This window comes from Pseudorca crassidens, chromosome 15 (assembly GCF_039906515.1).
Source record: "Pseudorca crassidens isolate mPseCra1 chromosome 15, mPseCra1.hap1, whole genome shotgun sequence".
Lineage (NCBI taxonomy): Eukaryota > Metazoa > Chordata > Mammalia > Artiodactyla > Delphinidae > Pseudorca > Pseudorca crassidens.
The window spans coordinates 29,806,391-29,830,890 of NC_090310.1; the positions used below are offsets into that span (position 1 = coordinate 29,806,391).

The 24,500-nt window shown below is 47.2% G+C and overlaps 1 protein-coding gene across 1 annotated transcript; it reads right to left on the reverse strand.

Moving 5' to 3' along the window:
* Positions 1–17,945: 17,945 nt before the first annotated feature.
* RMI2 (RecQ mediated genome instability 2) lies at positions 17,946–23,853 on the reverse strand. The gene is made up of 2 exons (XM_067706635.1): positions 23,537–23,853; positions 17,946–20,329 (listed from the first exon to the last, which is right to left on the reverse strand). Exons 1-2 carry the CDS (start codon positions 23,835–23,837, stop codon positions 20,181–20,183), a joined length of 450 nt encoding a protein of 149 aa, XP_067562736.1. The 5' UTR covers positions 23,838–23,853; the 3' UTR covers positions 17,946–20,180.
* Positions 23,854–24,500: the final 647 nt, after the last annotated feature.

A 24,500-nucleotide genomic window follows, 5' to 3' on the forward strand; every position in this document is an offset into this window, starting at 1 on the left:
GAACCTGTAGAACACTGATGCCAAAAGCCAACAACTATAGCACAACAAAGGAAAACCACAGGCCAATTTCATTTATGTAAAAATCAGTGCAAAAGTCCAAAATAAAAGATTAGCAAATAAAATCCACAGGAACATCGAAAGGGAAAAATCACCAGAACCGAGTGAGACTTGTACAGTACGACAAGGACGGTTTGATATTAGGACATCTTTTAATTCACTTTATATTAATATATTAGAGAAGAAAAATCATGATTGTAACATGTTAAATGGCATTTGACAATATTTACCCATTTGTTAGAAAATCTTTCACAGAATCAGAAAAGGGATACTTCATTAACATGATAAAACTACACACACAAACGAACGCACACACATCCAGCCGAAATTCAGCCTCATTTGTGATGGCTGGAAGCAACAAGTTCCCATGAGACTCTGGAACAAAAGAATGCCCTGCACCACTACTGTGTTTGGAAGTTTCTAACTGATGAAAGTAGGCAAGAGAAAAAATAAGCAATTTAAGGAGAAAGAAAGAGGTGAAATAATTATGTTTACTCTGGAAACTCCAAGAGAAGCAACCAAAAATGTGGCAGGCAGTGAGAGATTTCTCTAAGGGGTCAGATAGAGAAGTAACCGACCAAAACAACCAGCTTTCCTATGTACAAACGGCAAGCAGCTGGAAAAGTTAACAGAAGAATATATCCCGCTTACAACAGCACCCCTCCTCAGTAAACCTCCCAGAAATAAATGCACAAAGATGTGTACGATCTATGTGAAGAAATCTATTAAAAGCTGCGAGGGATGTAAAACACTACAAATGCAAAGAAAGCCATACTGCGTATGTTCTGATCTAGAAAGGTTCAACACTACAAAGATATAACTATCAATACCAAGCGTTAGGGAGTGTGTGGGATTGGAGCTCTCACGCATGCTTGTGGGAATGTAAGATGGTGTGGCCACCCTGGGAAACTAGCAATTTCTTAAAAGTTAAACATAAATTTACCATATGGCTCAATGATTCCACTCCCAGGTATCTACTCAAGAGAAATGAAAATGTACACTCACACAAAGACTTGTGCACAAACGCCCATCAGCTGTTAAATGAATAAACAAAAGGCAGCATGTCCACACTACAGGATGCCACTCAGCAATAAAAAGGAACAGAGATGAATCTTAAAAACATGGTGCTAAGTGAAAGACAGATGCAAAGACCACATGTTGTATGATTCCATTTATATGAAATGTCCAGAAAAGGAAATTAGACAGAAAGAGAAAACAGGTTGTTGTTGCCTAAGGATGTGGATAGAGAAAGTGGCTGCAAATGGGCACAGGGAATTTTCTTGGGTGATGGAAATGTTCTAAAATATGTAAAGATGGCAGCACAACTCTAAATTCACTAAACATCATTGAAACGTACACTTAAAATGAGTGATTTTTATAGTATAAAAATAAAGCCATTAAAAAGGTAACTTCTCAGGGCTTCCCTGGTGGCGCAGTGGTTGAGAGTCCGCCTACCGATGCAGGGGACACGGGTTCGTGCCCTGGTCCAGGAAGATCCCACATGCCATGGAGCGGCTGGGCCTGTGAGCCAGGGCCGCTGAGCCTGCGCGTCTGGAGCCTGTGCTCCGCAACGGGAGAGGCCACAACAGTGAGAGCCCGTTGTACCGCAAAAAAAAAAAAAAAAAAAGAATTAAGAAAAAAATTAACTTCATAAATTTAACATACAAATAACATGATCTCAATAAAAATACCCCACAGGGATATACATGCATGTGTGTGTATATGTTCGTGCATATTTTTTAAACTAGACAAGCTGATTCTAAAGTTTATGAAACTTTTGGGCTTCCCTGGTGGCACAGTGGTTGAGAATCCACCTGCCAATGCAGGGGACACGGGTACGAGCCCTGGTCCGGGAAGATCCCACATGCTGCGGAGCAACTAAGCCCGTGCGCCACAGCTACTGAGCCTGTGCTCTAGAGCCCATGAGCCACAACTACTGAGCCTTCGTGCTGCAGCTACTGAAGCCCGCGAACCTAGAGCCTGTGCTCCGCAACAAGAGAAGTCACAGCAATGAGAAGCCCACGCACCACAACAAAGTGTAGCCCCCACTCTCCACAACTAGAGAAAGCCCGTGCGCAACAACGAAGACCCAACGCAGCCAAAAATAAATAAATAAATAAATTTATAAAAAAATAAAGTTTATGAAATTTTAAACAACCAGAAAATTTCTGAAAAGAAGAATAATGAAGTAAAACTAACCCTACTAGGTACTAAATCAGATTATACTACAGTAATTAAAACAATTTCATACCAACAAGTATCCATGCATGTATATGTATACATATGTATAACAAATCAATGGCACAGAAGAAAAAGTCAAATACACATAATACATTCAAAAATTTAGTATATAAATAAGACTTTATTTCAAATCAGTGGAGAGGGGGCACTCTCTAGTTACTGGTACTAGAACAACTGGGTAGCGTCTGGGGTAAAACTTGTTAGGTCCCTCTACCTTATTCCTTCCACTAAAATAAATTCTGAATGAGTAGATGATTTAAACATAAAAAATTAAACAGTAAAAGTACTAGAAGAAACTTTTTAAACCATCTCTTGTTAGGGAAGTCCTTTCTAAGCATGACTCAAAACCCAGAAATCATATATATATATATATAAAATAAAAAGTTGTAGAAGTTTGCATGGCCAGCCCCAAAGGATTATCCCTCCCTCATCATAAACAACTCTAAAAGTAAACAGTATATATATACCAGTTGTTTGCAGGAATTGGGCAGTGCAGCACAGAACTGCAATCCTTGAGAGAAGGGAAGTACATGAGATAAAATCTCACCAAGGCTTTCTTTGGAAAGGAGCACTTTCCAAAGGGCTGAGTGAGGATGTACAGTTCAAATAGAAAGCAGCAGTCTTGTTAACTGGAGGAAATAGAGATCAGAGTTCAAGGATGCTAGGGAATCTGGGACTTCCAGGACAAGGCACAGAGCGGGAAGGAGCCACACAGAAGGAGGCACAGAAATCTGCACAGAGGATCCTCAGATCGTTGGCCAAATTCTAAACCATGCCTGTATACAATGAGACTCTATGACGTGCAGTGGGAAACCCATTCTAACAAAGTTGAAAACCAAGCCTTGATATGTTCAAAGGTGATCAGTCACTAATTTAACTCTCTGCAGGAACAAAACTCAACATTTTTTAGAGGAAGATAACATATCTGGAATTTTTACATGTTATCCACAATGCTCAGCATACAATCCAAATTACTAGCTGTGTGAAACAGGAACACACTGTTCATAAAAGCAGATCCGTGCATGACCCAGATGTTGGAACTAGCAGACAAGGACTTTAAAGTATGTTAAAGGGCTTCCCTGGTGGCGCAGTGGTTGAGAGTCCGCCTGCCGATGCAAGGGACGCGGGTTCGTGCCCCGGTCCGGGAAGATCCCACATGCTGCGGAGTGGCTGGGCCCGTGAGCCGTGGCCGCTGAGCCTTCGCGTCCAGAGCCTGTGCTCCGCAACGAGAGAGGCCACAACAGTGAGAGGCCCGCGTACCGCACACACACACACAAAGAAGTTGTTCACATCTAAGAGAAATGATCCTATGTGGAAGCCCAGATCTGCAGAACAGGATGAGAAACAATCCAAAGAACTGATTTTTACAAGTGTTTTACTCCTGCTAATCTGAACTGGGAAGGAAAGGATAAGAAGTTTTACCCTCCTCTCTCGACTGGGCACTACAGAGAGATCTGGAAGAGCTGACTTTGGTAAGAATTTTTATTGTCCACTGGCTTCTGCCAGTTTACTCAGAATCCCATCTTCAGGCTCCAGAGCAAGTAGGGCATCCCAGTGGGTCTCATCTGGGTCACCAGAAACTGAAGGGGAGAAAACATAATTTTCCCTCTATCCTTCCTAGTTCTTGCCTGAGACTTTTGTAATAAAAGACAGATTAACAACAGAAAAATGAATAGAAGTTTATTAATATGTCTACCTCACGTAAACATGGGAGATACTTGGGGGGGAAAATGAGTTAACACCCCAGGTGACCTAAGCCACCAGCTTAAATGCTATCCTCAGCTAAAGATGAAAGATGTGGAGAAGTCAGTTGTGGGGAGGTTACCAGGAAAAGCATAGTTAACAAGGGTAAGAGAGGGAGGCACCCTTACAAATAGAGATTTCCTTTAAAAATGTAAATTTCCCTACAGAAGGGTAACTTCTGCTCTGTTTTTAAAGCTTCTCATGTATCTGCTATTTCTCAAAATAATCAGCTCAAAATAATCCTATGTCAAAGAAACATATTTTGGGGTGGCATATTCTGTTATCCTTCAGTACTTTTGGATGGAATGGTTAAAAACTGAGAAATGGGCTGTTTTAATGAGGAATACCAAATACTATACTATCTGTTCCCTAACTTCCAAGTAAATGTTTCTGTTTCCTAGGAGCCAGGCACAGCTCTGAGATTCCTGTTTCATTAGGTGTTAGGAGTCCCTTTTTCCAAAAACTAGAAACAACCAACTGCCCATTGACTGATGAATAAACAAAATATGGTCTCTCCATGCAATGGAATATAATTCAATCATAAAAAGGAATGAAGCACTGACACATGCTATAACATTGATGCGCCACGAAAACATTATGCTAAGTGAAAGAAGTGTGAAAATTAAACCAGAAACCTCATTTAAAATGGAGTCAGGAGGCCTGAAGGGGGAGTTCTCATGCCTCGCTACTGGATGTCAATCCCAGACCCCAATAGGAGGGGATGTACCTTGCATCTCCACAGTACTACTTTACTACCCCAGCAGAAGGAAGATTTTCTCCTCACCCAGCAACTGCCCAGCCAATGAGAGACTGTCACAATTCAGCGAGTGAAAAGCCACTACATTTCAAACTCCCAGTTTCCTCCAATGGACTCTTTGTTTATAACAGCCCCTCCCAACTCTCCTTTCTCCTCTATACAAGAACCTGCCTCTCTTTTGTTCTCTATACTTGCCTGTGGTTCGCCATGGATTGCATGTCCTGAATTGCAATTCTTTGCTGTTCCCTAATAAACCTATTTTACTGGTAAAATAATCGGCTGTTTTATTGTTTTAGGTCAACAGAAGCCAGACACAAAATGCCACGTTATATGATTCCGTATACAGGATATGTCCAGAACAGATAAACCCAAAGGGACAGAAAGTAGATTCATGGTTGTCAGGGCATGAGGGGGATGGGAGGACTGTGGGGAGATGATGGGTATAGAGTTTCTTTCAGGGGTGATGGAAATGTTCTGGAATTAGTGGTGAGGGTCGCACAACTTTATGAATACACTAAAAACACTGAACTGTACACTTTAAAGGGGTGAATTGTATATTATGTGAATTATACCTCGATTCTTTAAGAAAGACTAGTAGGAGAAGGAAAGGGCTGCAAATGGCATTTTGGTTTCATAATAAAACAAGGGATTTTCAAAAAAAAAAAAAAATAAGAAAGGAAGGAGGAAGGAAAAGAAAAAGAAATCTCTTTCAGTTTCTGCAGACTTCTTTCATCCCCCCATCCACCCACCCAGAGAATCTATTGTGTGCTCCCACCCAATCAGATAAAAGGCCTCTGTTTGCCTTTGAATTTGGAGCCCAGCGGGTAAAATAGAAATGGGTCCCAAGTAAAGAGAGAGGAGTCCCGCAGCCCCACTTAGATCTGAGCCTCCCATACTAATGACTCACTTTACTCAGTAACAGCCTTCCCTTCCTGTTTACCATCTGCAAGAAAGAATAAAGTGGCACTCGTTTTTCCTTTTTCGCCAATAATTTATATATGCCAAACTTTGCAAACAATGGTTTCCGTAGCAACCTCTGACCCAGTCTCTTCAGATACAAATTGCTCTCCAGGTGAACTGTCCTTTTCCAGCCAATCTAAGTTTATTTTGAAATCTCACTTAAGACAGAAAAGTTGAGGTTTTCACAAAGGTTGGCCATGGGCAAAGCATTAGCAGGAATGCCCAGGGCTGAGGGCCAAAGGCCAAGGAAACCAGGAGTAAGTGCTTTTACCGTGTTTTAGTTTATCCTTCCATGCCCATGGTTAGTAAGGTCTGGCAGTAATGGATTTGCTTTTGAAGTTCATCAATTTGGTCTGTTTTCTCCAGTAGCGGTAAAAAAAAAAAAAAAAAGATGCATAATCCAAAATCACAGATAGGACAAATTAGGAAAAAAAAGTGGTTTTGGAAAATGTTGACTTGGGGAGTGACAATTGTAACACATCATTGTCTGGTTTTACTTTGAACCCTGGGAAAGATGATCAGACCAGGTGTCCACGCTCAGGGACCTTCTGTTCTAGAGAAAAGACGCTGCCTGGAACCCTGCCCCCTCTTTGTCACTGCATGTCACACTCAGCCCAACTCTCAGCTCTGCTCATCTCACCAGCTTTCCCCAACCAATAGTCTAGAAAAGAGACGTGTCCACTCACCCAAAGGGTAGGGTGGTCACCCGAGTACTGAGGACCAGCTGCCTGCCTTGTGCTCTCTCTCCAGACCAGGGCTGGCTTCACAGGTGAGCCAAGTATACAACCAGGGCCCTGTGCGCAGAAGGACGTGCACACTTTCCTGCATGCTCTGTGTCACCATCTTGATTCTTAATTTTTTCTTTTGGCTGCACCGCGTGGCTCGCAGGATCCTAGTTCCCCAACCAGGGATTGAACCCATGCCCTCTGCAGTGGAAGTGTGGAGTCTTAACCACTGGACCGCCAGGGGAGTCCCTTGAATCTTAATTTTTGAATGAGGGGCCCTGCATTTTCATTTTATACTGGGCCCACCAAATCTGGTGGCAGGTCCTGCTTCAGAGCTGTTTAACGCAGGTCCTCAGGTGACTGGAACAGGTCAGAGTGCCCATAAAACAAGGGGCTGGCCAGCCATGGGACCCCTCCCAACAGGGAGACCCATCCCTGGCTCTAGAATCACTGTCTCGGAGCCACTTCCTAATGGAGCCTTAAACAGCTTGGTAATCGACCCCGAGACTATTTTCAGATTGGCAGCCCACCGCTGCAAGAGCAGGTCTGTTTCACGTAGCTGTGGCATTAATAGTAACAAGAGGGGCCAGTGCCAAAGGACTAGGATCTGTTGTACGCGTTCTATGCTAAAAATTCCTGGGAGGCCCAGGACCAAGTCTGTCCTTATGGTGTTACTCTAAGTGGCATGTCCTGAGCGCAAGACCTGACCATCCTCTTCATCTGTGTTGGAGCACCTCTCAGGGGTGTACAAAGGCGAAGTTTGCAGGATAGCTGGTAGCACCCAGCGGTTGGCCAGCTGTGCCTCAGTGGCCCTGGTGGATCAAACCCACAACCCAGCCTAGTCACCCTGGGCTCCAAGCCATTCCCAGCTGCGTGCCGGGATCTGAAAGGCCCTTCCTTTCCCGAGAAGCCTCTTCTGGAAGGAAGTGAAGACAGAGAGGAAACCACAAACCCTTATAACTCTAATAGCAGAGTCACCTTTTGGCCCACAGCCCCCTCCTAGAGACACGCTAGGTGGGGGTGGGGTGGAGGGATGGGGGAGGGAGCTGCATGTGCTGCATTTCATCCTGAAACCACCCTGGGGAGGGGAGGGTGTCATTCTCCCATCTTTTTTTTTTGTGTGTGTGCTACGCGGGCCTCTCACTGTTGTGGCCTCTCCCATTGCGGAGCACAGGCTCCGGACGCGCAGGCTCAGCGGCCATGGCTCACGGGCCTAGCTGCTCCGCGTCATGTGGGATCTTCCCGGACCGGGGCACGAACCTGTGTCCCCTGCATTGGCAGGCGGACTCTCAACCACTGTGCCACCAGGGAAGCCCCATTCTCTCATCTTATAAGCAACGCCATAGTGGCTGTGAGAGATGAAGCCCAGGCACTGAGAGAGGCCAGCAAAGCCGGGACAGGGACATGCTGAGTCTCTCTGACCTGGGGGCCTGAGGTGGGCCATTTGTTTCTACAGCACCTGGACCAGAGGAGCGGTGGTGTCAGCCAGGGCTGAGTTTCACTCTGCTGACAGAGGCTTCCCTCTTAAGGACACTGGTGGGGCAGGGCCCAGCCAGACCATCTGTCCCTGGGAACATTCTCTTACAGAGAAATCCAGCAAGGAAGTGACCGTGGGACCATCAACTTCTGCATCTCTGAAAAGAACTTCGTAAAAGAATGGAAGGACGCAAGCACTGTGCTTACGATCAAAGGCTCAGGGGTTTCTCAGCTCAGAGAGGACTGTCGGCAGTTTCCTTTTCCTGTCTGGGTCCCAAATTCTGCCTCCAGATTTCTCAGTTCCAAAGGCTAACTTTAAAGCCAGAATCAACCCCTACTCTCTACTATGCCTGACACCTACCCCTTGGCCCTCGCCAGGAAGGCTGGTGACCCACCAGGTCTTTGCTCCCCTAGACCGAGCTGGCAATAGCTGCAGGACTCTCAGACGCAGGCATGAGCTCTTTGCCCCCTTTTTCACCGTAACGACCACCCTGGGAGCCTATTAGGCCCCCTTAAACCTTCTGGGAACACTTAAGGCCTGAGCACTGCAAAAAGGATTAAGGCAACCGAGAAGAGGCATGTTTTTCCAATTAGTTATAAACCACCCATATTGGAACTTTTGCAAAACTGGCCACTCGCTTATGCATTATCCACGATTCCTCATTCTTTCTTTCTGCATTAGTAAGTTCACAAGGTTTTCAGGCAGACTTGGTACTAAAGGTCCATAACCATGGACTAAACATGGAATAAACCATGGCAAAATGCCTACACCAGAATCCCAACGCCAAAAGTCCCATCTTCCGTGAGCCGTGCAACGAGGGAGGAGATGGAAATTAACCTCTACCTACCAAATGTTCCCCACCTCGGGCTATTAACACAGTCCAATGCGTGCAATTACCTTTATTTTGGATTTGGATATACATTTTACTATGCGCATACGTTTTTAAAAAGATGTTCCCTGCTGACATTTCTACCCCCTAAGTCTGGTCCAGCCTGCCAAGAAGGGGAGACCAAGGTCCCAAGCCATGAGCTCATTCTCCTTAAAGAGCCATGTAAGAAAGGCAGGGAATGTGGGGAAAGCAGGGGAAACACCATTCTCACGTCTACAAAGTAGGTCTGACAATGGATAGGGCGGCTCTGGCAGCAGAAAGAGAACAGCAGGAATGCCAGAGCATCAGTGCCAGATACAGGCCGCCTGGTGAGCTAACAAGGTCATTCTGATTCCCCTTTTGCAGATGAGGAAACAGGCTCGAAGAGGCTGTGTGTCCCAGGCCACACACACTTTGAGTGGTGGTGGAGCTGGGCGCTGAAACCATGTTGTCTGTCTCTAGAACCTGCTTGACCCCTTATGCTGCTGCATCCAGTGGGTCCTTGTGATGGACAGAATTCTAAGATGCCCCCTCCCAAGAGTCCCACCCTTGGTGTGTACACATCTTCTCCCCAGTCATTCAATCCAACACTAATCTAGGTGTGGCTGTGAAGGGAATTTAGAGATGTAATGAAAGTCCCAAATCAGCTGACCTTGAGACAGATGGGCCTGACCTTATCGTATGAGCCCCTTAAACCGGGGCTGAGAGGACAAATGAAATCAGATTGGAAGCACGAGAAGAATTTGACACTGTTTGGGGTTTGAAGATGGGGAGGGATACATGGCAAGGAATGAGGATGGCCCAGGAGCTAAGAGCAGTCCCCAACTTACAGCCAGCAGGGGAAGGGGACCTCAGTCCTGCAAATGCAACGGTGCCGCATCAGAGAAGCTGCTGAGTTTGGGCCGACTTGTTAGGAGGCACTACAGTCCCTGACCAATGGCCTGGAGCACCAGTCCCGGCTGTCACACCTTCCAAAGACTGCACGCTCAATGCCTCTCCAGGCCTCCGAGGCCTCACGCTGCCCCTTCGGGCTCCCACAGGCCCTTAGAGCACCATTCTTTTCTGCAAGAACCAGGTAAGTGCAGTGAGAAGAGGACTGCCCTTGGAATTAGAAAATTCTGAGCAAGTCTTGAGCCTCTCAGGGCCTCACCTGCTTTAACTGCTGACCTCAGGGTGAGCCAGACAGCTCTACACCTGTGCCACCCAAGACTACCTGTAGCCATTAGCCACAAATGGCTGTTTAAATTGAAATTCATGAAAATTAAGTAGAATTAAAAATTCAGGGGCTTCCCTGGTGGCGCAGCGGTTGAGAGTCCACCTGCCGATGCGGGGGACACGGGTTCGTGCCCCGGTCTGGAAGATCCCACGTGCCGCGGAGCGGCTGGGCCCGTGAGCCATGGCCGCTGAGCCTGCGCGTCCGGAGCCTGTGCTCCGCAACAGGAGAGGCCACAGCAGTGAGAGGCCCGCGTACCGCAAAAAAAAAAAAAAAAAAAAAAAATTCAGTTTGGTGAGTTGGCTTGCCAGATAAAATACAGGGCTCCCAGTTAAATTTGAATTTTAGGTAAATAGATCATTTTTTAGTATAACCAAGTCCCAAATATTGCATGGGACATACTTATACTAAAAGAAGTTTTCGTTTCTCAAATTCAAATTTAATTGGCCAGCCTTATTTTGTTTTACTAATTCATTTTTCAGAACAGTTTTAGATCTACAGAAAAATAATGACAACAGCAGAGTTCCCAAGTACCTCACACCCAGCACCCATTACTACTGTCTTACATTCATATGGTACATTTGTTGCAATTAATGGACCAATGTTACTATGTTATTATTAATGAAAGTGCATACTCTATTCAGATCTCCTTAGTTTTTTCCTAGTGTCCTTTTTCTGTTCCACGATCCCATGTTACTTTGAGTATCACGCCTCCTTAGGCTCCCCCGGATTTAAACAGCCACATGTGGTAGTGCTCAGTGTGGATCCAGAGCAGTCCAGCTTGCCCTGGCCATGGCAATTTCTCAAGCTTTCCTTATTTTGATGACCTTGGCAGTTCTGCAGAATGTTTAGTAGAATGTCCCTCAACTGGGATTTGTCTGATGGTTTTCTCACGAGGAGACCAGGGGTTATGGGTTTGGGGGAGGAAGATCACAGAGGTTAAGTGCTGTTTTCGTCACATCAGACCAAGGGCACATGCCTTCTTTCTTTCCTTTTTTTTTGGCCACGCAGCACGGCACGCGGGATCTTAGTTCCCCAACCAGGGATTGAACCCATGCCTCTTGCAGTGAAAGCGTAGAGTCCTAACCACTGGAGCACCAGGGAAGTCCCAAAGGGCACATGCTTTCAACATGACTTACCACAGCTGATGTTGACCTTGATCACCTGGTTGAGGTGTGTTTGTCAGGTTTCCTCCACTGTGTTTTATCCTCCTCCCCCCACCCCGACGGTGTCCTCTCTGGAATGGAGTTACCACACACCGCCCGTGCTTAAGGAGTGGGAGGCCTCCTGTTTTTTGTTTTTGGGGTTTTTTCTACGGTACGCGGGCCTCTCACTGCTGTGGCCTCTCCTGTTGCGGAGCACAGGCTCCGGACGCGCAGGCTCAGCGGCCATGGCTCACGGGCCCAGCCGCTCCGCGGCATGTGGGATCCTCCTGCACCGGGGCACAAACTCGTGTCCCCTGCATCGGCAGGCAGACTCTCAACCACTGCGCCACCTGGGAAGCCCATCCTGTATTTTTATTTACTAAATTTGGCAACCCTATCAGTGGTACCCACCACATGTCAAGTGCTCAGTAGCTACCTGAGGCCAGTGGCTACCATAGTGGACAGCATCAAGACAAAGCACACAGGCTGTCCAAACATGGGTTGTTCACGTACCACCCCCCACTACCGTTCACTTAACATTTTCCTGTAAATGCGCTCACTTTTAAAAAAAGGAAACGGAATATCACTACCTTACGACATCATTAGCAGCAGCGCAGCACCGAGGGTGCCTCAGGACGTCCAAGAGTGCTTGTAGGTGGTCCGGCCCAGTTCCTCCCTGTTGGCTTTTTCCACCATCTGTTTCTCCTCCTCTTCAGGGAAGCTGGGAGGTGAGTGGCCCCCTTGGTCCTGGTCCTATGGGCTCCCGAGTTCTTCATTTGTCCTTCCTCTGGCCAAGGCCCATTTCCCCTGGACTCAGGATCCCCAACCGAGGAGGCAAAGCGCTCGGCAGTCAACGAGTGCGGGGGCAGCTCTGACTTCCGCCAGGTGCCTCCAAGCTAAGAAGCTGTAGATCTGCAGCTGCTACACCTGGTTGATTATAAGACTTGCCTGGAGAGCTTTCTAATGCTTATATTTTCCTGAGCCCCACCCATAGCGGATTCAAATTAAAGACGTTGGCAGACCAGTATTCATAGCAGCACTATTTACAATACAGTAGCCAAGACATGGAAGCAACCTAAATGTTCATACACAGATGAATGGAGAAAGAAGATGTGGTGTATATATATATATATATATATATATATATATATATATATACGATGGAATAATACTCAACCATAAAAAGGAATGAAAGGACTTCCCTGGTGGCACAGTGGTTAAGAAGCCGCCTGCCAATGCAGGGGACATGGGTTCGAGCCCTGGTCCGGGAAGATCCCACATGCTGTGGAGCAACTAAGCCCGTGCGCCACAACTACTGAGCCTGGCTCTAGAGCCCATGAGCCACAACTACTGAAGCCCTCACGCCTAGAGCCCATGCTCTGCAACAAGAGAAGCCACTGCAATGAGAAGCCCATGCACTGCAACAAAGAGTAGGCCCCACTCGTCGCAACTAGAGAAAGCCTGTGTGCAGCAAGAAAGACCCAACGCGGCCAAAAATAAATAAAAATTTTTAAAAAAAGAATGAAATAATTCCATTTGCAGCAACATGGATGGACCTAGAGATTATCATACTAAATGAAGTAAGTCAGAAAGAGAAAGACAAATACCATATGATATCACTTATATGTGGAATCTAAAATATGACACAAATGAACTTATCCACAAAACGGAAATAGACTCACAGACACAGAGGACAAACTTGTGGTTACCAAGGGGAGGGCGGGGTGGGGGAGGGATGGATTGGGAGTTTGGGGTTAGCAGGTGCAAACTATTATATATAGGATGGATAAACAACAAGGTCCTACAGGGAACTATATCCAATATCCTGTGATAAACATAACGGAAAAGAATATGAAAAAGAATATATATGTATAACTGCAGAAATTAACACGACATTGTAAATCAACTATACTTCAATTAAATAGATAAATAAAGATGTGGGTAGAGAAGAGGCTAAAAGCAGCCCAGTGGGGCTGGTAATCAGCCCTGAGGCTGCCGTGCAGGAGGCCCAGGCTGGGCGGTTCTCTGGGAAAGTCTGCAACCAGAGGCAGCGCAGTTGTACCCTGAAGACCCCAGGGCAGGGCCTGAGTCTGACTGACGTTTTAAAACAAGCACTACCTGTTTGATGAGAAGTTCTGGTTCTGCTTCTTCCTCAGTGGACACAGAATTAGGTGCTAACAGACCCTTCAGAGAAACTCCTCTCCTCGTCCTTCTTGCCCAGGTGGAAGAGAAGCTTACTTAGTATTTTGTTATTTTCAGGTGCTAGAGCCTCATTGTTTCTTCTTTCTTCTTCTTTTTCTGGCCCATAACACATCTCTGGTCCCCTTGGATCAGGGACAGAGCTAGACTGCATCCCCTCTGGGTTGCCACCCATTGTATTTTGGGAGATTAACTTGTTTCTTGGGATCCACACGTTCACAGATGGAAAGGAACTGCTCTCAGGATGAATTACGTCCAGACCCTCCCCCCACCAGACATAGATAATTTAGATAATGAGATTTGGCTGAGATGTGGGACTGAGTTGTGCTGTAAATGGGATGAGATCTTCGGGGACCTTGGGACCAGGTGAATGTATTTTGCATTTGGGATGGACGTGCATCTTTGTGGGGCAGAGGGCAGGCTGGGTAGGCTGAATGCCCTGCCCCAAAGGTGTCCATGTTCTAACCCCTGGAACCTGTAAAAATACATTACCTTTCAAGGCAAAGGGGACTTTGCAGATGTGATTGGAGATGGGGAGATTGCCCTGGTGAGCCTAATCTAATCACAGGAGTCCTTAAAAGTAGGGAAATTTCTTGGGCGGTAAGAAGGAGAGATGAGGCAGAGTGGGAGGGCAGAGAGACAACCACATGTCTTTTGTTCATGTGACTTTTCGTGTCACCGAGCCTGGAACTTCTCAGGAAGTGCTTGGTGACAGAAAGAACAGTGAAGTGAAAATGTTTTGAGCACCTGCTAAGACTGGATTCTATAACAGCCACGTAGACAAGTTACTTCACCTCTCTGACCCCAAACCATCCCTTTTCTACAGATAACAGAAATAAGGCTCAGAGAGGTGAAGTGACTCACCCAAGGTCACCCAGTTAATAAACAGCAGGGCTGAGATTCAAAAGTGGGACCATCAGAACCCATCTGGTTGCCAAACTCTACCCACCCCATTAGGGCTTGGCGATAATGGGCGAAACTGCCGGGGTGGACAGCCTCGAAACTGCTCGTGGCCCCATTTGTTCCTTTGCTTCCTTCTGTGGCTTTTCATTCAGGTCACTGGCTGTCAGCCCGTTTCTGATGGAACGGGGCAGCTCTGCCCGGGACAGACCAGCAGAGGGTGCTAGCACCGAAGAGTAAAGACCTAACGTTCCCAGAGGATCTGACGAGTTTCTCAGAATGAAGGCCCTGGCCACTTCTCCCACGGCGAGGGACACCAACTGGCCTGAGACCCGTCTCTGCCATAGCCTACTGGCCAGATGTCCTGGGGCAAAGGGCTCCATTCCTTGGTGGCACTTTTCCCAGAGGAGGGGGAAAGCACCTCCCAGGGGCACTGACACAGAATGAAGTAACACAAGGGAAAGCTCCTAGCCCAGTCCCTGGCGTGCAACCCTTGCTTGAATTTGCATTCTTTATCAAGAGATGTTCCATGATTCTCATAGGACTATAATTTCAGATTCTGCCCAAACCACATGAATCTTTTATTTTGACTCAGCTGTCTCTCTCCTTTTCCTTTTATGTTTTTTACCAAGTCTTCCCTATTTGTACTTCAGAGGGCTCTCAAACATTCTGGCATGCACCCTCAGGCCAATTATAAACTACCAAAGAAGCTTGATTCAAAAGGCCCTCCTAGACGGCCTGTCACGGGGCTCCTGGCATTTGGAAACTGGAGTGCTGAGTGTAAATTCAAGAACATGGTGCCTTTCCACGTGTGTTTCCTCTGCCTTCCTACCTAAAAACCAGCCATTCACGGAACATTTACTGACTGCCGTGTGTGCTATGCATGTACGGAGACAGATAAATAAGATACAGTCACATCACCGGAGGCCCCTCCGACAGGGACAGAGATACTGACATTTCAGAACAATTTATGTGTCTGTCTACAAACCGCACTGGGAAGGGGCATCTAATCCAGTTTCCATGACCCTACCACGTACCATCCACTTCACAGACTGACCTCCAAGCCCAAGGTCAGGGCTTCCCTGGTGGCGCAGTGGTTGAGAGTCCGCCTGCCGATGCAGGGGACACGGGTTCGTGCCCCGGTCCGGGAAGATCCCCCATGCCGCGGAGCGGCTGGGCCCGTGAAGCCATGGCCGCTGAGCCTGCGTGTCCGGAGCCTGTGCTCCGCAACGGGAGAGGCCGCAACAGTGAGAGGCCCGCGGACCGCAAAAAAAAAAAAAAAAAAAAAAAAAGCCCAAGGTCAGATAGGCAAGAGCAGGACCAGGACTGCTCAGGTGTGGCTAAGCCTCTCTCTCCCTCATCCTCAGCAGGCAGGGGCCCCTGAAAGTCATCCTTTGCACAGGCTCCACGATGTCTGCTAAATGTAGGTCACTATGGCCGAGGATGTGTGTTTTCCCCTCATCCTGACACACAGGCAGCTGCTCAGTGAATCTGGACCATGACCTGAGGTTTAGTAACACCAGCCTAGCCCATCTGGTGACCCAGCGGATTTCAGGGCCGCGCAGTCGCAGCTGGATCCCTGGGGTTCGAAGATGATTCTGTCCGCGGTGTGTTCCCCAGGTTCTTTGCCTTCTCACCATTAAATCACACACAACAGGCCAGGAGACAAAACACTCGACTTTTTCATGTGGCCATTCCTTCTCCTTCCTGCTTCACCTGATGCATAAGAATTTTGCGGTAAAACTTCAGCTTTACAAGAATAGGCAACAGAAAGAATTAGGGAACTCAGTGATCCAAAACTAGCTAAATGAGGGTTTTTTGTTTTTTTTTTTTCTTATAATGTAAAGCAGTTCCAAGAAAAGTGAAGTCACAGCCCAGGGTGCTTATTTTCAGTTCTTAGAAAAGAGCCAATTTCAAAAGGGAAGCTTTGCAGCCAGAGCACACAGCCTGCCCTTGTCTGGTGAGGGGAGCTTGCTGATAAACCAGCTTTGATTTGGCATCAGGAAACTAAAACCCCCGCCCGAGATGCATTTTCATTGGTGATGTCAAGGAGGAAACGCTAGCCGAAACAGTGAGAGTTCTTAATATTCAGGGAAACCGCAACAGCTCAGCTAACAGCTAACATGCTGAGATGGCACACCGCCAGCTCGGAGCCACCGGGAGCCGTCGGCAGTCTGCGCGGACTGTCGGAAAAACATGGGGCACCCTCGTTTTCCCACCTCCCACGCTCCTGAGGTTGTTCACTGCCCAGGCGACGATATCGGCCCAATCAGCGATTTTCAATCAGGCATTTGTTACCAGAAGTTAGGTGAGGACGAAGTGGGCAGGATATGGTTCTCAGCAGCCTGGGTCAGTCTTCTAGCAGAAGAGCAGGCGTCACATAAGGGAACCTCAGTAGGGTCGACTTCGGTGTCAAGGTCTTCGGGAGGCTACCACACACCCAGCTCAGGGGCTACTACTGGGAAACCCACACTAGTTTTGGAATAGTGTTGACCTAAGAATCCTATAATAGAGATGCCATGGACTACATCAAAATTAAATGTCAATGTAATCAAAAGCAACTGGTCAACCGTCCCAGCCAGAAGGAGCCTAAGGAGACAAGATGACTCCATGTCATAGGGTGTCCTGGATGGGATCCTGGAACAGAAAAAGGACATTAGGAAAAACACTAAGGGAATCTGAATAAAGGATAGAGTTTGGTTAATAACATCTCAGTGTTGGTTCACTAATTGTAACCAATGTGTCATATTCATGTAAGATGTTAATAAAGGAAACAGGGTGCAGGTGTATGGGAACTCTTTGTATTGTCTTTGCAATTTTTCTGTGGATCTAAAGCTATTCTAAAAGTATATAGGGAATTCCCTGGCAGTCCAGTGGTTAGGACTCTGCACTTTCACTGCCGAGGGCCTAGGTTCAATTCCTGGTCGGGGAACTAAGATCCCACAAGCCGTGTGGTGTGGCCAAAAACAAGAAAAAAGTAAAAATAATAAAAATATATAAAATTTTAAAGAGGCAACTAATGGATGTGAGTAGGAACTTACTGCTCTTCCCAGCAACAATCATTTGGGGCCTACCATGTGCCAGACACATGTAAAAGTGATTTACACACCCCTTCACAACAGTGCTGTGAGCTCGGTATAATCTACATTTTATAGATAAGGAAACTAAAGCACAGAGAAGGTAGGTAACTTGCTCTCAGCCACACAGCAAGTTTAATGACAAATGAAGGGCTTGGGTTTACACACCCCTTCACAACAGTGCTGTGAGCTCAGTATAATCTACATTTTATAGATAAGGAGACTAAAGCACAGAGAAGGTAGGTAACTTGCTCTCAGTCACACAGCAAGTTTAATGACAAATGAAGGGCTTGGGGGCTTCCCTGGTGGCGCAGTGGTTAAGAATCCACCTGCCAATGCAGGGGACATAGGTTCGAGCCCTGGTCTGGGAAGATCCCACATGCCGCGGAGCAACTAAGCTCGTGTGCCACAACTACTGAGCCTGCTCTCTAAGCCCACGAGCCACAACTACTGAGCCCATGCGCCTAGAGCCTGTGTTCCACAATGATAAGCCACTGCAATGAGAAGTCTGTGCACTGCAACGAAGAGTAGACCCCGCTCGCTGCAACTAGAGAAAGCCCACATGCAGCAACAAAGACCCAACGCAGCCAAAAATAAATTTATTATAAAAACAAAAAAACAGTGCACACTTTCCAATTTCCCCACCTTTAAAAGAAAATGCTAGAGTTTAAAACTATGGCACATCCAAAACACTGACAACATCAAATGTTGGTGAGGCTGCAGAACAAGAACTCCGTACACTGCTGATGGGACAGCAAAATGGTGCAGCCACGTTGGAAGATAGCGCTACAGATTGAATATGTCCCCTCCAAAGTGCTATAGACTGAATATGTATTCTCCCTAACCCAAATTCATACGTTGAAACCTAGCCCCCAGTGTAATGGTATAGAGGTGGGGCCTTTGGGAGGTGAACGGGATCAGTGCCCTTACAGGAGACCCCAGGGAGCAACCTTGCCCCCTGGTACCATGTGAGGACACAGTGAGAGGACAGCCACCTGTGAAACAGGAAGCAGCACCTTGACTTTGGCCTCCAGAACTTTGAAAAGTAAATGTCGGATGTTTTTAAGCCCCAGCTCTATGGTGTTTAGTTATGGCAGTCTGAGACAGTCTGGCCGTTTCTCACAAGGCTAGACACAGGCTGACCGTGTAACCAACAATCACGCTCCCAGGCATTTACCCTGGTATGTTGAAAACCTATGTCCACACAAAATCTGCACACGAGTGTTTACAACAGCCCTATTAATAATTGCCAAAAACTGGAATCAAGCAGATGTCCTTCAATAAGTGAATGGATAAACAAACTAGGGTACATCCATCCAGTGGAGGATTAGGATAAAAAGAAATGAGCTATCAAGCTACAAAACTACGTGGAGGAACCTTAAATGCATATTGCTAACTGAAAGAAGCTGGTCTGAAAAGGCTATAGACTGTGTGATTCCAACTATATAACATCCTGGAAAAGGCAAACTATGGAGACAGTAGAAAAATCAGTGGTTGCCAGGGGTTACGGTGGAGGGAAGGATGATTAGGTGGAGCACAGAGGACTTTTAGGGCAACAAAACTATTCTGTATGATACTGTAACAGTGGATACGCGATATTATGCCTATTGTACGTCACAAAGCATGACCCCTAAGTAAACAATGGACTTTAATTAATAATAACGTATCAATGCTGGCTCATCGATTTTAACAAAGGTACCACACCAGTACAAGATGTTAATAACAGGGGAAACTGAGGGAGGGCATGTAAAGGTCATCTCTATAGGTTCTGATCTTTTTTGTTTTTCTAGAAATCTAAGCCGCCTAAAAAATAAAATCTATTTTAAAAAATACGGCATAGAAAACAATTTACTAGTGGTAGAGATAAATAATCCAGCAAAACTCCATAGCAATGAGGAACATAACCCGACCCCCTTGATATTTACAGCAAAGTGAAGGTTGTGTAAGAAGTGAAGAGCTGCCACCCAACACTGAACACAATCACAACAGAAGGACATTCCCTACCAAAAACAACATAAAGACTCTAACCAGGAGGCTGCCTCCTCACAGCATCTCACCAAAAGTTATGAGGCAGAAGTTTAGTTCATGCCTGGAAGTTGTTCTTAGTCTTGATTTTTAGTTTCAACAAGAAATTCTGAAAGTGTTTCAACAGCCCTAAGTGAAGGAAGAAGGGCAGACATCGTCGTCCGCATCTGCAGGGAATGGACCTTACACATTTAGGGCTGAGTGGTGTCTGAAGCAGAAAGAGGGCTGTGTCTTTGAGAGGCCCCAGTGCCTGCAGTTAGAAAATGCCGTTTGACTTGCAAACTGGATACGGAGCTGTTGATGGAGAAGACTGCCGAGCCATGAGGTCATTCCTTTTTTATGCAGCCTCTTTTCCTGCCCATAACCACACACTTTACTCTCTTCTGACAATGACTGAGGTTCAAATTCTGCCTCGTAAAGTAGGGTTGCAGTGGTAATGGAAAAAGTATCATCACTTGTAAAACTTGGAAAATGCAACATGAGATTTCTGTGTGCTTTAGAGAGAGAGAATTAACACACATAAAGCAAAAAAAAAAAAAAAAAAAAAAGGAGAGGAAAAAGAGAACAAAACATCTGCTTTTCATCAGCAAACAGTCATAGCAAGGGGCAGCAGGGGCTGAGTTCACTGGAGTGTCCCAGCATTTAGAAATCCTACATCCAGACTCCTCGAAGCAAAGCTCTCTGATAAACTTTTGAGAAATACATATTGAGTGATGTCCATGAAATCCATACGGTATAAGAACCTAAGTTGTTTCTGAATTTCGGTTGTTTTTATCGACGTTTCCAACATCCTCTAAGGAATATTCCTGTGTAAATCTTCCACTTCCAGCTCCCACATGCTTTCATGGAGGGGATTATCAGAAAGATCTGTCATCTTCACAGCCTGCAGGCATGGCTCCGGTTTGCAGGCCTGAACCACTCCCATCACCATCACATACTTTCCTAGAAGAAGAAAAGCTCAGTGGTAAAGTTCACATTGATAGAGAAGATAAAAACAAAACAGACACCTGAAGTCCTTGAGAGGGCTTAAATTTATCAGGGAGGCAAACTGGAGACAAAAAAAAAGCAGAGAGTAGATACCAAAGTGCCAAGGCAGCTAGTGGTCAAAATACATATATTGCCAACAAATTCCGCATTTAACCTGGAGAATGACATTTGTATCCTCTTTGGTTTCTGGTTTTAAAATGCTAAAACAGGGACTTCCCTGGTGGCGCAGTGGACAGGACTCCGCACTTCCAGTGCAGGGGACCCGGGTTCGATCCCTGGTCAGGGAACTAGATCCCACATGCATAACACAACTAAGAGTTCACGTGCCCCAACTAAGGAGCCAGTGAGCCGCAACTAAGACCCCACACAACCAAATAAACAAATATTAAAATAAAATAAAATGCTAAAACAAAATCACAGCACACTGCATAAAGCTATCACGCCCAAAGAGTGGAAGAGTCTCTCACATCAGAGGAAGAGTTGTAATTAGACAGACTGCTCTAATGCGGGGCCTGAAAACCCGAGCTTTTCTCTTCTCCCTGTTCCTTGCTCCATGCCAGAGCCTGTGACTGGTCTCTGTGCACAGGACTGGTCCCCCTTCTGCAAAGACAACCCCTGACAGCCCCAAAGCAAATCCAATTTTCCCTTTATGTTGCCAAAAGAGCTGGGCAGGTGGTAGCACCCCCATGCCACCGTTATTGCAACTGCCTGGGACCAATGCCTGCCACCTCCTGCCGCCAGCTGGGCATACACAAGCAAATCAACAAGAGGGCAGGCTGCCATCACAAGGATCTAGTGACATATTAACCACGACGGTATTCCCATTCCCTTGGGGAAGTGGCTCTCCTTGAAAGCAAAAATGGCCAGTCTTAACCACACAAAACTCAACTGTGTAAAAAACCCCAAACACAGCAGGAAGAGCAGGCACGTCGCCAGCCCCCACTGAGTGCCCCTGCGACGCTGCTTTAATCACACTGCTTCCAACATCAGGACTGGGTTTGTACTCGGGCCTGGGGCTCTGACTGAAGGAAGCCAGGCAGGCTGACACCTTACCCTCTGGTCTATCAGCTCCTGGCACGGCGTACTAAGGTTTCCCTGAGCCCATCCCTACATTCTACCTGAGCAAGTAACGTGGGGTTCCTCAGCGACAGAGGCTCATTCTGAAAATACACTTGTCATACCCTCTGAATGGGCCTAAAAAGCTGGTGGAGATGGAGCCCTCAGAAAATGACTGAAGACCCTGGAAAGGAAGAACAAGCCCACAGACAGGCCCAACAGGCGAGGTAAATATGGAATCCACATACTCAAAACCTACATACACCAAGGCGTATAACACAACTATATGGGTGAACTCAAAGGCCTGAGCTCTTTCCTCCCGAGAACAGACCACCTGGTTACTAGTCTGGTTCATTCTACCCACACTCTCTCCCCCAGCCAGAGTCTCTCTCCACTGTCTCTCCTTCTCCTTCCCCATCACGCCCCTCCCTTCTATCAGGCCTTCACCCCGACCATACAGGCCTGGATCAGTTGTCCCTCTTCTGCGCCCACGACATCACTTTGTGTTTCAGTGGCCTGCTTACTCTTCAGGCTCCCTACCTGAAGCCAGTGTCAGACTTGTCAATCAAGCCCTGGTATTAATTAGCAAGAGGAAATGGTACGGCCCAGGACACAGGCCAGTAGGTAAGTCAGATGGGTTCACCAACGTGCAATGCCCACTCAGGTACCTACTGGTGCCAACCTTATGCCAGGGCTGGGGCCAGACATGGGAGACAGCCCCAGCTTGCCTTCAAAGAGCATTGCCTGGGGACCAGCACACCAAACGGCTCGTGCTACATGCTACGCCAAGGGTGGCAAACTTTTTCTGTAAAGGGCCAGATACTAAATATTTCAGGCTTTGAGGCCATCGCATCTCTGTTGCAACTATTCAGATCTGTAGCTGTAATGGGAAAACAGCCCTAGACAATACCTAAATGACGGTGCTGCAATAAAACTTTACTTATGGACACGGATATTTGAATTTCATATATTGATACTTTTCCCATGTCATGAAATCTTCTTCTGTTTTTTTTTAACCATTTGAAAACATTTTTAGCTCATGGGCCGTGCAAAAACAGGTGGCAGCCTGTAGTTTGCCGATCTTGTGCTAGACTAACATTGCAATGGAGGGCAGACAGAGAGGGAGGCTGAAGGATGGCGCCAGGGTGGGGTGACAAGCGTGCAGGAGCACTGCCTAGTAAAAAAACATCGGTCACTATGGCCTAGGAGCTGTGGTAAGGACATTTTTAAAATGTATTGAATCCACACAACAGGCAGGAATTATTGGTCCCTTTGGTAAGGGGTCCAGAAAGGTTAAGAAAAGTGCTCCTGGGAGCTCAGCCGGAAAGGGCCAGGGCCAGAAAAAGTTCAACCCAATACTGAGAATGGTTGTCAGAAAGACACAGAGCCCGCCCTGCCATAGTCTGGCCCAGTGGTTCTCAAAGTGTGGCCCCCAGGCCACCGGCACCAGCAGCACCTGGAAGCTGGTTAGAAATGCAAATTCTCAGCCCCGCCCAGACAACAGACTCAAACTCTGAGGGTGGTGCCCAGCCGTCAGTTTTAACAAGCCCTCAGGGTGAGTCTGATGCATGCTCGAATTTGCGCACCACTGGTTTAAAAGGAAACAGTAGTGAACTACAGCCTAAGACAGTCCCACGAAGGAGGGGTACAGCAGGGCTCCTCATTCCTGGGAACTGGGGAGAGCTTCCCAAAGGAAGGTACATTTGAGTAGAGTCGTTAGGGATGAACCAAGTTCCCCACTATGATATTTTCCAAAACTTGATAGGGAGAAAAAAAATCACCCGTGGGGAATAAAAACTTGATAGGGAGAAAAAAAATCACCCGTGGGGAAGGGACTCTGTTAACAAATACACATGCTGGGGGGTCCCTCCCCCGGAGACTCCAGCCGGGAGGGCTGGTGGAGTCCTCGGAAACTATCTTTTGAATGGGCTGCAGGTGATGCTTATCATCAGAACTGCTTGGGTGGCGCTTGGCTGGGGAGGGGAGGGAAGAAAGGGTATCGAGGCGGGGAACCAGCACCGCAAACACCGGGAGGTGGGACGGCCAGGCCCCGCCCCCGGGCGGTACAAACCCAGGGTCAGCCGCGGTGTCGACTCCGGCTGTTACCTGGGACGAGGCAGGGCCGCCCGCGCGGCACCCGCTCCAGGCCGCAAACCGAGAAGGCCCCGCTCGGGTCCCGCAGCCGCGCCTCGCCGCCGCCCGCCGCCAGCACCGTGCCCTGCATCCATACGGCCGTCAGCTCCAGCGGCCCACGGCCCGCCGCCTCCCGCGACAGCCGCCACGCGCCCGGGCAGCCCTCCGCGTCGCGCCGCAGCTGCTCCGCCAGAACCTTGAGCGGCGGCGACCGCGGCAGCCTCACAGACGTGGGGCACCCGCCGGGCGAGGAGGCAGTGGGCGCCGCCGCCATTCTGCCCCGCCTCCTCTTTCCCGCCAACCTTGATGAGCGGCGAGACCCGGTCCGCAGCCACCAATCAGGGCGCGCTGGCGGAGCCGGCCAGTGGTCGGCGTTGGGAGGCGGGGCCGCCGGACAGAGCGGCCCCACTCCCACCCCAGGAGTGCGCAGGCGTACGTAAAGAAAATAACCGACCCGCAAGCTAGGAATGGATGAAATGAATTAAAAGAGAAAAAATAAATGGAGGGAGGTACAGAACTCCCTGTTTCCAGGCACCTCAAAATTTGGCGTGCACGCAAATCATCTGGAGAATGTGAGTATTCATCTTTATATCGCCTTGCCTAGTACGGTTCTCTGAGGCTAACAAATAACGTGCAAATACGGAAATGGATTGTAGCAATGGTGAGCCTATGTTTATTGGGAGTTATCAAGAATCGAGTCGAGAGATAAGGCTGTAAAGGGGACAGGAACAGCTAGTAAAATTGCCCTTTCTTTTATTACTATTTTTATTTATTATATTTTAATAACAAAATAATTTAAAAGTTAATAAGATATATTACTGTATTTTTCACAAAAGGAATGAATGTTCATTGTAGAAAATTTAGAAAAGGAAATCTAGAATAAGAAAAGAATTGTAAAAATCACTCAGAGATATCTACCCACTATTGGTGTATTAGC